The sequence below is a fragment of the Wasmannia auropunctata genome, unplaced genomic scaffold, assembly GCF_000956235.1.
Source record: "Wasmannia auropunctata unplaced genomic scaffold, wasmannia.A_1.0 LD335986.1, whole genome shotgun sequence".
Taxonomy (NCBI): Eukaryota; Metazoa; Arthropoda; class Insecta; order Hymenoptera; family Formicidae; genus Wasmannia; species Wasmannia auropunctata.
In genome coordinates this window covers 693,437-706,678 of record NW_012026904.1, presented here as the reverse complement: position 1 = coordinate 706,678, position 13,242 = coordinate 693,437, and the positions used below count along the sequence as shown (strand labels likewise).

General features: G+C 43.6%; 1 protein-coding gene across 1 annotated transcript in view; it reads left to right on the top strand.

The window, feature by feature from the left end:
* Nucleotides 1-12,787, top strand: part of LOC105454342 (homeobox protein cut) — a 127,078-nt gene extending 114,291 nt beyond the window's left edge. Inside the window, 4 exon segments of the mRNA XM_011696903.1 lie at nucleotides 7,777-8,125; nucleotides 8,589-9,249; nucleotides 9,335-9,608; nucleotides 9,923-12,787. Coding sequence (XP_011695205.1) covers nucleotides 7,777-8,125; nucleotides 8,589-9,249; nucleotides 9,335-9,608; nucleotides 9,923-11,610 — 2,972 coding nt within the window. The 3' untranslated portion in view covers nucleotides 11,611-12,787.
* Nucleotides 12,788-13,242: the final 455 nt, after the last annotated feature.

The window sequence follows — 13,242 nt, the reverse complement described above, 5'->3', positions numbered from 1 at the left end:
TCCGTTCTCTCTAACTGCACCGCGGGAAAGGAACGCTCAAGAGATCGCATCCCTCTTCGTGCACACGCGAAGTATCATTAAGGAGTTAAGTATGCGTTGGTGACATCGTGGGCTTTCGCTACGGTTAAGTTAGAAGGATGAAACTGATAAATCCTGCAAATCATTCGTAGAAGACGATTGCAGTGAAATAATCTATAATTTTTACAGAATGTTATAATTGTACACGAATAGGATTCGATAGCTGTGATAGGTTTATACGTGTAATTATGAGATAAAAAGTACTTCGCTACATCGCCATATTGTATTGTTATCAAAGCCTGTTGTGTTCAATATTTGATAAAAAAAACACTGTATCTATGCTTAAACAGCTATAGTCTTAATTAAATTACGCAGCTCGTTGGCATACCTTGCCCGCTATCGATTGTATGCTGCGTTTGGCAGCCATATTGTTTAGACTAATAGCTCCTGGGAATAGGAAGCCCCGGATGAGCATTGCAGGGTAGGGGTGAGATGTATAAAGGGCTCCGCGGTGTGTAGAAAGGGAAGAGATGGGAGAAGAAAGGAAGATCCAGTGGAGAACATAGAAATCCTAAACGCGTCAGGGGTCTACACTTATCGCGGAGGGCAATTTATACTTTTCCATTTGCCGCGAACTTGATAGATTATGGCGAGTAAACGATATTTTATCTTGGCGTCGCTGTGGACATTCTCATAATGTACTCACAGCAATTAGAAAAACACATTCTATATCCTCGATGATAACAGAGTTTTGTTTGACAAGTACAAGAGTATAATATCATTTTTTTTTCTTTACGCGCTTCATTCACAACATGCTCTCGCGACGGCGACCGTGCATTACAAACTCGCGATACGCGACCGTGCGATCCCTTCCGCTTTTTTGTAAATATTAATATCAATCGCGCAGGATGTTGACTCAATGCCATCATTTTCCCTTCACGTCCGGTGACGAAATAAAACGTGTATAAAATTTAGCCGGAGCACGACATGCGTCCCGCATCAATGGATTGTCGGTTTCCGTCGGATCTCTGGTAACAACAATCACGGGGGCATTACAGCGGATAGGACAGAGTGCACGCGAGAGAGGGAGGGACGGAACAGTAGCTGGAATGAAGGGTTAGGGCGGCCGTAGGATGGCGGGAGGGAGCCGGTGACAAAAACTTAGGGGATCGTAACATTTCTCGATGCGTCAGCCGTAAAATTACAGGGACGTGTGCGTGTGTTATCCCGTGGCGTGAGCGCGGCAGTAAATCAGAATTGCAAGAACCACCGCTAATACGGTCGTCGAAATTGGTCAAGTAAACTGTCGAAGGGAAGAGATCGTAACAAAAAATATCGATGGTCATTGTTAATCGTACGTTTTTAAATGCAATTCCTTTTTAGCGCCGTACTATTTCAGAACTTTATTTCGGTTCTAAATTGAGCCACATTTATACACAATACGCTAGTGTATTAAATAACTGAGAACGTATCATGCTACTTGCATAAAATAATTCACAGATGCTACGAATCAAAAAGTTCCTTCAAATTAAAAAATAGTTGGGTATTTAAAATCTGTATTAATATAAATATAGCACATTATCGTCAATACGTTTCCTTAGTCATCAGATTAATCATTCACCATGGCCGTTTGTTCGTATGAATCATGGTCATAAGCCCTTTGTGATCGTAACGAGAATCCGCCGCGGTTCAATAGCATAAATATACTTGGAGTAATGTCCGAAACTTCTATAATCAGGCGTGATTTATGGGCAAAAATCAATGGCTTTATAAAGCCTGAAAGGCGCCGCCTAGCTTTGGCGGAGGTGTCGGTTAAGATAAGTTTGCGTCGGGCTAAATACCTGATCTAACGACTCATCGCGCGCTATATAGGCAAGCGCAGGCGGCCAACCTGTCGCTGAAAGCTTTATTGTGATTTGTGAATCGACTTTGCGGTCACTTTATTTATCATTCACATCATTTGAAAACTGTTAACATTATATAACATGCTATTGATTTCGAATCAAGATGATTTTATATTAGTTCACAATTTTCGTTATGAAAATATCACAAAGTCTATTTGTATATTCGATATCACGTAATTCGTGCGCATAATTATCGTATACCGAACAAAAACTCTATAGTCTTTACGAGCAAAAAATCTATAGTCTTTACAATCTGCCTCACGCGATATTCCTCAATCTTTACACTCATACTTATTTATGAACGCGTTAATTTTCACGAAAATTTACTCGTGTCGAGGTCGCTGACAATGAATTTATTCGCGTGTAGTTCAGGGTAAGATGATTTGGATCCAGTTAACGTTGCCGAGAGAGTCCTCGGAGTTCCGATGGCCTAAATCACGGTTATATAAATTACACAGATATCTTTCAATCAGTCGCTTAAGGTAAGCCACAAAAATCGCGCGTTCGTGGAAACTACTAATCCCACGACAAACGTATCTGGATCTTGGCCCACTATTCAGCACGGCACGTCCGTGCGATATATTATTGCTCGCGGAGAGCGCTACAATTGATCTAAGCGCAACCAAGAACAACGCGAGATTACCGTAATAAACATAGTTGGTCTAGCTCCAAGTCAGTTTATTGCAAAATTTTGTTTCCTGTAGCGGTGGAGCGTTCACGTCGCACACGTCGCGCGATCCCCGCCGAAGTTTTCCGGAGACTTTTCGCAGCGCGACGACCGTCATGGACGAAAATCATGGTTACGATGATTTCTAACCGCAGCGAGAAACGTTACGAGCCATGCTCACGGTCATATAACTATGGTTTTCGTATGAGCAACGAGACGTTTATGCTTTTATAACTGATATAATTATCGCATTTTATAGAGAAGCAGGTTTTTCACATCATTGCCACTTTATAATTAGCGATATTTAAAAAGAAACGACTAGCTAGTCGTAACTCAAAGTAAGTATATGTCGAGAACAGTGCCGAAGTATCCAGAAAAGTTTAGGTTCACCCAACGATTGCGATTACAAAAGTATCTCATCTGCGTACGTTGACCCGATCCGAAAGAGAGATAACATTATCGAAGTACGACAGCGATTTCAAAACTCATGTAATATTACGCGTGGCAATATCAGCTGAACTGCGTACATATATACGCACATATACATTAAAACAAAAATTACGCGATTCACAGAGGTCATCAGAAGACCAGCTGTCCGTCTGCCCTTGTCCAAAATCAGATTTTTATATTATAGTTTTTATAGAAGAATTACTTACGAACATAGTTCGGAACTTTTTCTCAGGCAATTTTACACATAATTATAGTTTTATCTGAATATGAAAAGGCTATAAATTACATATAGACTGAATTACAATACACAAACTAAAATCAGAGTGTCGCAAAATTCTATTTTACGATTTTTAAATTAAATTTCATAAACATTCGAACGTCCATACTAGACAAAAATTAATTTGTTTTGAATAACTGATAATCCCTAAGATCAAAATTGATTCGATTTTAGTTCTAAACGATTTCTTGTTCACGAACGCGCGCGCCCGATTTATTATTTAATTGTCCGGACGCCGGAGAAGGAATCGACGCGATGATGCCCCGCGGGTTTACGGATGTCGTATATCTCACCGTCAATTGAACGAGCTGTTGTACGCAACAACACACCTCCACCCGCGAAAGTAACGAGGAAAAATTCTTGTATACAGGTGCGCGCACAGGTGCACGCAAACGGCTGCAGAGCGCAACGCTCCCAACTGTATCCCGCGCGAACAAGTTTCGTTCATTAGCTCCGCCTTGCGCGCCGATTTTATCGGATCTCGTGCACCGCTCGTATCCTTCCACATCTTGACGCCTCCTCGCCGCAGCGAGGTACGTTATGCGCGCACGACCCACTCAGGATTTTCGGATGCAAACGCGTCTTCGTTCTTAACGATGATGCAAACGAGGGATCCAGTGTAAACGCAATCGTATACGCTCGCCGATAACATCTAGATTCCCCTCGGGATTGATACTTTAAACTTGGTATTTGAAGGAACAGCGTCGCATTTTGTTACTTATTTTATGTTTCAAGCATTTCACTATGTTGCTAGTTAAATTTACTTAATAGTTGTTCGATCGACATTCTGTAAGGTGTTTAAGCACATTTAGATGCAAAGTGCAAGATGATTGGAACGTGCATGAGAAGATGCAAACAAATATGTGTATACTTGTACTGCTTATCTCTGAAATGACATCATCACGGATGAACATGTTCCCTCTGAAGTACTGACCGTTCGGCGAATTAGCATATCGCAAACGACTCACGAAATATCCATTTCTTTTTTAATGAGAGCATGAAGATAATGAAATTATTGAATGTATTTATCTCGATGAAGTTATTTAAATATCATATAACAGGTGTATACGCGACGCTCTCAATTTCTTCCAAATTCGCGTGCCAACTTTTTACTAAGAAAGCCGAAATTGTCATGTGCGCGTCAATCTCCATATGTGGCGCTCTGCGCAAATCCCGCATGCGATCGCGAGTCGCGACGCGTAGCGCTCGGAAGCATAGTAACCCGTAACTCGCATTCGCATCCCGCAACAATCGGGCGAGTTTCTTAAGTCACCGTTACCGGCGAGACTCTCACGAAATCGTTCCAGATTTTGTAATCAGACCCATTGTCGACGTTTCTCCCTTATTTCGCGCCGCGTGCGCGCTCGTGTGTGCGCGGGTCGCGTCACGTGCACGTGCATGCGCCGAGACAATTTTACGGCGCGAATATAATTGCCGCCGCGGTACGGTACGGTTTCCTTTCCGGCGAAACACGCACGGGTAACGCCGCGTACGCGTACGCGAACATTTCCTTCGTGCGTTCGCCATCGTCGTCGCGCCCATTGTGTATCCGCGAACGGACGCGATTGTTCTCTCTTTCGTCGATTCTCCGTAACCGGTCTTTGATGCCGCGACGCGATCGGGACGCACGTCGACCGTGACGTTTCGCCATCCGCTAGGTGAGACGAAGGTGCCAGCGCAAGGCGGGCGCGCAATCGCTGAGAAAAGTATGGATTTAGTGCGCAAAGCTCGTAACAATGCGGGACATGCCGCGACCGAGTTGCGTAAGCAGCCCGGGCCATTTTCCAAGCGGCTTTATCCTGCCGTCGAGATTTTTCAAGCCGTGAGAAATTAACGCATGTGTGAGCGATCGAAGTAGCGATGAGATGAAAATCTTTTATCATCTTAACTGTGTTGAGAATATACAATTGCGATTCGTACTCACGCTATATTTTTCGAATGATTTTAACGCCTTTCCTGCCGTAATGTAACATCCTTCAAGAACTTGACGAAATATTCTTAAATCTAATTTCATCAAAATCTACCGTAACACCTGCAATACACGCGCTATAATATGTGCTTACTTGCTGCCTAAAAAGTAGCACACAGGTTGATTCGTGATTAAGCAAACCTGTGGAAAAATACTTCTTAATTGAGAGAAACATTGTGAAATTGCGGCGATACTGTTCATTGTTTCCGGGACTGATGAGAGTGTCTGCGGAATATGTGACAAGTAAAGAATTGCACGCTCATCGTCGTTGTATGTTGTAGGACGCGTCGCGTCGTAAGGTATCGTCCGCGATCGTGTTCGTCCGATAATATTTCTTGCCCGACTACTTATTCTAGATTTCCTATGAGAAAGTTGCGGGAGGATGTTAGTTCTCGAGTAATAATGTAATAATCAACTGGCGCGCACGATTCCATACACGATGCGCATAAGGTTTCCCACGTGATGCCGTCGAAGTATCCGCGGAAAGGAAGATGTTAGTGACGCAAGTAACTATAATCTTTCACCGTCAGTTTCCAACAAGACTGAACCACGCTGTCATGTGGCAGCATTTGGTTTCCACTATAAAGTAATAGTATAAAATGGAGAATTTTTAAGTATTATATATCAAAAATAAAAATTAATTATCTTCAACAATAACAATCGACAAGCGTTAGACGCAGCACTAATCGGCGATAAAATTCGTCCGTTTCAATATAATTTTGGGATTAGTCAAACCCACGTAACGTGATTCCTCGAACGGAGCTTCAAATATTGTCATTGTTACCACAACTCAAAGGATATAATTCTGTTCGATAATGATAGTGCTGATTTCGGGATCGCAGATGTCTTATCCACGAAAAAAAAGACGTATGTAATAGTGACCTCATTTCTTTTATCTCAGTATACCCGCAAACATCATTCCATTACGTATAACGTAATCGTTACATACGCTTCTTCGAATTCAGCGATAAAGTTGTCAGTAATATAACAATGCATATTTATGATATGATAAAAATTTATAACATTTGTTTATGAGCAATCCCTTTGACACATTTCCAATTACGTTTGCCAAGAGGATTATTTTATATCGGTCATCGCAATATCTACAGTTTCTCATCTTATAAATACGTCATTAATAGCAGCTGATCTTAATAGATCCAAAATCTGTGTAGTTCTACGAAAGACCATTTGTTAGGTCTATATATCCATAGGTGCATGCAGAGAGCAGAAGCATAATCACGCAAGCACGAGTTTGTTGGCAGGGATTCAAACGTTGCGACAATGCGCGATCGCGCGGATATGCATATACGTCATCACGTTCTCTCTTTTCCCGATTTCACTTGAATGCTTCGAACCACCCACCTGGTTGTCAATTGCACGAATGCATTTCGCTATCGTTATCTTAATCGGCGAGCCTGTCGATTTTTTTCTGAAGGTACTATTGCCTATCAGCGTTAGAGCGTATAATGTGATGGAATGCTTACACGGATTATTGCGGGGGAAGTTAAATTTCCCGTGGAGGATGTATGCTATACGATACTCTAATGCAGAGAAGCGATGAAAAAGAGAGACATTATTCTTCTTCTTAATGCGGCACTCGTCGCGGACGTTGCGATTGCTTATGGCATTAGAAGTAATCATATCTACACAACACAAATGATACAAGATAATGATACAAAGCGTAGCTCTCGAATCGCGTCCGGCAAGAATCGTTCACTGCATTTGCAATCCAGTAGAAATATAGTAGATTCCACGCGAGCGCACGTTTAAGTAAGGAACATCATAACTTGATGGACAAATCGTCCGAAGATTATTTCTTCTGTGCCGTCAAAATACGCGCGGGATTCTTACGCCGCGTGTCAAGCCACTTTCTCTCGTCGATTCGCGTGCGATTACTCGCGAGAGCAATCAAAGACATGATCGGTGGTACGTTCGTCTGAATCTTGCAGCTGATTGGTCAATTAGACGGGAAACACGTAGGAGGACTACACTCCTGCCGACGTGCAGGGGAAAGACCGCAAGGGAAAGGGTCCAGAGGAGGATATTTTAATTATCGTCGTTGAGTATACTTCGCCTTCGGGTTCTGCACGCAGTTATCGATTGCGCGCGTTATTAATTGCTTAGGAACATAAAATCATCCTCCAAATATGACTCATTATTATATAGGTTACTATATTTTCGAATACATTCTTCGTTAGAAAATGAATGCAAGCTTTTAAGATCAATTTGAGATTTTACAACAATATATATCATGTTGTATGGTCTTAAATAAACAACACCATTTCTCGAGACGTAGAATAGTAATCTCAGCAGAGGAAGATGAGTGAAAGTAGTAAATTGCACTGCTACCGGTCAAAAGTCAATTAGACAACGCGTCGCGAATTATTTGTGTTTCTCACCTATATTTATTTTTATATGTATCTGATTATGTATTTCTAAGACCAACCAAAAACTGAGTAAGAATACACCACAAGTTGTGCCTCACCCGTAGAGTATGTTTCAGGCAAGGAGCAAGGAATGCCAGCATTCGCACGTGGACCACAGGATGGTGGTCCGCAGGAAATGAGTGACGAAAGATTGGCACATATTCTCTCGGAATCGGGCCATATGCCAATGAGAGGTGAGCACGAGATATCGAACGACGCTGACAGCAAGAGTCCGAGTAGAATTGGTTGCCCGAGTCCGTTCAACAAGGACAGACTGGACAGCCAAAATAGGAGACTGAAGAAGTACGAAAACGACGACATTCCCCAGGAGAAGGTGGTGAGGATTTATCAAGAAGAATTGGCCAAGCTGATGGGCACGAGAGTGGATAATCTTCGTCCACGAGAGTTCCCTAGGTAAGATCGCAATTAATGACGTGGATTTCATTACCGACGTTTATATCGCAACGCTCACCCGAATGACATAGAATCTCTATCGATGTATGATGACTAAACGAATGACACACACGACCGAATTAATGGCCTATACCTGCTCGGGTACTGGCACGAAATGTCAAGAGCAAATCGTCGTTTCGTGCTAAGAAAACCTTATTTGAGTGGTACAACTTTCTATGTTACCTAACTCGAATAAAAATGCTTGATGCATTCGAATATGACATACATTTCGACGAAAAAAAAAAAAATATATATATATATATTGTACCTCGACTACGATTTAAAACAAGATCTTTCTATGTGTATATGTAATTTGAAGCTGACGGTATCGTATGTTTTGATGATCTCGTATAATGTTTATGTGCGATTGCGCTTACGCGATTGATCATTATTGAGGACAGCACACGACCTCGATTGACCGTAGTGCGATCTTTCCACATTTTTTCAGTGGCACCCAGAGCGGTCTTCAAGGCATCGAGCGCACCCAGGAAGACATTCGGTTGGCATTGGACGCTTATCACCGTGAACTCCAAAAATTGAATGTCGCACCAGGTCAGAATCCCTCGATCGCCGGATTGCCAGGATTGCCTGGATTACCAGGTTTGCTGGCGCTTCAGCAACAGGCTCTTCAACAACATCACTTAGCCGCGAATGGCGGCGGTGGTGTTCAGGACTTGAGTTTAGGCAAAGTGGATCCGCGCAATAAAATGATAAACGGTGTGTCGGAAGAAGAAAAAGAGAAGATGGAAGAGGCGATGAGACACGCCGGCAGTGCATTCTCTTTGGTGAGGCCAAAGCAGGAATCGACGGGACCTCAATCGACGCCCGGCGGTTCCAGCGCCAGTTCACCGCTCGGCAATTCCATACTTCCCCCTGCGATGACACCCAACGAAGAGTTTTCCAGTGCGGCGGCAGCCAGCCCTCTTCAGAGAATGGCCTCTATCACGAACAGTCTGATAAGTCAACCGTCCACCCCAACTCACCACTCGGCCAATCAAAGACCGCTGAAAGCTGTGCTTCCTCCGATCACGCAGCAACAGTTCGACCTGTACAATAATCTTAATACCGAAGATATTGTGAAGAGGGTAAGGGAAAAAGTACGAAAGCGTTGATTATGCAATTTATCGTTCGTGTCGTATCTAATCTTGAATATCTACTGCTAATGTACAGGTAAAGGAACAGCTGTCTCAGTATTCGATTTCACAGCGGCTATTCGGCGAATCAGTATTGGGTCTATCTCAGGGATCAGTATCAGACCTCCTCGCACGTCCAAAGCCATGGCACATGCTGACTCAAAAGGGTCGTGAACCGTTTATCCGGATGAAGATGTTCCTCGAAGATGACAACGCGGTGCACAAGCTCGTCGCCAGCCAATACAAGATCGCACCAGAGAAGCTAATGAGGACCGGCGGCTACGGCGGCCTGCCTCGTAAGTTTAACTCAGGTCAATATAGATGTTTTGTTACTTTATTATTAACGTAGTTCGGGAGCTCTGGTATGTCTGACGAGCACGACGTCATGATAACGTGTATCTCTTGTTGTAATAAAAAGCGACTTTAAATAAGCATGACATCCTTGTAACATCGAGGCGCAACTTCTTTACTTTATTATAGAATTTGTTGAAAGTTATATTTATATGATCGTCGATAGAAATAAAGGAATTGCATTGTTTGACGTCCGTAGGAGATGAGCTTTCGGACTATCAAGTTTGCCTTTATACCTGCTGAATTTTCTTAATTGAATTTTTCATTGTTACAGCTTGCGGAACTCCTATGAAACCTATGCCACCAACGAAACTCGTCCAGGAACAGCTTCAAAACGCAGCGAAGGCGCAGGCCGCTGCTCAAGCAGCCGCGCAAGCAGCGGCGCAACAGCATCAGCAGGAAAATCAGATGCAACTCGGCCCACCACAGCAAAGTCCTCAGCATCCGCAGCATCCGCAGCCGCCGCCACCGATGATGTTGACCCCGCCCGGGCCCCATCATCCTCACACTCAGCTAAGCATGCAAGAACTCCAAAAGAAACAACAGCAGCAACAGCAACAAATGTCATTACACTCGCCGCATCATCAAATGGCACCGTCGCCTCTTCGAAGTCTTCATCCACACATTTCACCAAGTGTTTACGAGATGGCCGCCCTCACGCAAGATCTCGACACACAGACAATCACAACGAAGATCAAGGAAGCGTTATTGGCTAACAACATCGGCCAGAAGATCTTCGGTGAAGCGGTTCTCGGTCTGTCGCAGGGCTCCGTCAGTGAGTTACTGAGCAAACCGAAACCGTGGCATATGCTCAGTATAAAAGGCCGAGAGCCTTTCATTAGAATGCAACTTTGGCTGTCAGACGCACACAACGTTGATCGACTGCAGGCGTTGAAGAATGAACGACGAGAGGCGAATAAGAGACGACGTAGCAGCGGTCCCGGACACGACAACAGTTCCGACACTTCGAGCAACGACACAGCCGAATTCTACCACGCGGCATCACCCGGTCCAGGACCCACAACTGGGAAGAAGCAGCGCGTTCTTTTCTCGGAAGAACAGAAGGAAGCCCTCAGGCTCGCCTTCGCCTTGGATCCGTATCCCAATGTGGCCACCATTGAATTCCTCGCCGGTGAACTCGCCCTGTCTTCGAGAACGATAACAAACTGGTTTCACAATCATCGAATGAGACTGAAGCAACAAACGCCGCATGGTCAACCGGAGCCGCAGTCGCCGCGAGAACCTGGTCAGCCGTTCGACCCTGTTCAATTCAGATTGCTATTGAACCAAAGACTGCTGGAAATTCAAAAGGAGAGACTGGGTCTAGGAAATGTACCTTTACCTTACTCTCCGTACTTCAATCCCAATCTGGCGGCCCTGGTAGGTAATGCACTGAAAGAACAATGCTCTGGTCTGGACCTCTCGATGAATGCCCTGAAGAGAGAGCCCAATCAAGAATTCGAGGACGAAGATGTCGAGGATGCGATGAGTAATCTAGGTAGCGAGGACTCGGAAGGTTCGGCCGGCAGTATAAAGAGAGAACCTACAGAAACACCGACGGCACCCACGACGGTCAGGTCCAATAGAAGAAAACCGGCGGCGCCACAATGGGTGAATCCGGAGTGGCAAGAACCAACGAGAACGGGCGACGAAGTTATCATCAATGGCGTTTGCGTAATGCAGACAGACGATTACGGAGTAAAGAGAGAGGCGGAGGAGACTATAAGAGTCGAACCGACACCAGTGCAAGATCGATACGAAGAGGATGCTCAGAGCGATGTCTCTTCCGTGTCCGGCAACAATGGGGCCGATCGAGATAGCCCGCTTCCCAGTCCAAAATCTGGTCAAAACAGTCCAGCGACGTTGCTCAGACCGCCGTCGGCGCAACAGACGCAGCAATCCACGGAGGAAAGTCCGAAGGACGTGGTGAAACACGAACCGGAGGAAACGTGGGATTACTAAGACAATTCGAGGCACAAAATTCCATGGGATTACGCGCGAACTCGGTGTTTCCTCTTCGGATAAAGTCGAAACTCGAGTCGAAGTGTCCGACGTGTCTCCAAGGTCGTATTGTTGAAATATGCCAAAACGACGCTTTATAAAAAAAGACGTTCCGCGAGGATTACCGATCTAGTTAAGTTTTAAATGAGAAAACCAGCTATAGGACTCGACCGTGCGAGTCCTGCCTACGACGAGGGCATTATCATAGTGAGGCGAACGCGAAGAAATCTAAAAAGATGTCATCGGAGAGGGAAACGAGGGAATATCTTGGTCGACGGACGAGCGCCAGGAGAACAAAACGATCAAAACTGAACGGAGCTCAATCAAAAGGACTCACATTGTGACGTTTTCTATGCGGCAAGTGTTACGAGATTAGTGTCGGTGCGCGCGGATCAACGGCGAGATCGTATCATTTAAAGGACTGTGAAGTACAACGGGGCCGGCTGTGGAAGGACGACGGGCTCTCGTTGCAATTCGCTCGAAATTCGAGAGAACCCCGGCCGCTTTCGCTTTCGGATGACACTCCCCCCCCCCCTCCCGGTGATGGATAATCGAAGGGGTATCATTCCGGAAGAGGGGAGACTAGGAGCGGACTAGATAATGCACGGAAAACGGAGGTGGTCCGGGTTCGCCACAGTGCAATCTCCCAGTAACTAATTGTTAGATCGAATTATTATTAATTTTTAACGAAAATTTCGCGCGACGGAACAGCCGATTAATTATTGCATAATTGTGATTCATGTTATTGTTTATACTCGCCTCCCTATATCCTCCATAGCAATTAAGCTGTTAATGTTGTATACTCCTCTCTCTATCTCCAGTTATGTATCTTTTTATCTCTTTCGGTTAAGCCTCGACGTTTCCCTTTTCCCTTACTCTTTTCCTACTTCTTGCTTATCCGTCTATTTATAAAATTGCGAGGAGAATGATCACTTAAGACCGTTACCAATGTTATTATTATCACTGCTATTATATATAATTACAAATTATTAATATTATTATTATATAATTATCATTATTAAATATTCTCAGTTGTCAAGAGCACTGTCATCGATTATTATTTTTACGTTGATATGTTGAACGACGTTGCAGAAATGTAAAATACCAAAAAAGAAGTAAATTTATTCGTTCCACGAAATGATTATTTAAACTTCCTTTTTCTATTTGTTGGAAAATATTAGCTGCGCTAAAATAATTGGTGATGAATATCTTTGACGATTATTATTTAATATTCTTTTGAATATTATTATTGTATTATATTTATATTATTGTATTATTAGGCTTATGTTATCATTACTATTATTATTATTCTCATTATTATATCAATAATCATTATTATTTTATTATTATCAGAATCATTGTCGTGACAACAATGTGGCTTGTAAAGCCAATGTGATAGAGCTTATATTGCGATGATACATAAAGAGAAAGGGCGTGCGAGCAAAAGACGAACAGGCGCGCCGATTTCACTGAACGGGGCGAGAGATTGCGCGAATTTAACGTGCGATTTCTGGCACATGTAAATATCTGTACAAAGGAAAAGAATGGAAGAAACTTCGAAATACGAAAACAAAGAACTACATACACGCATAC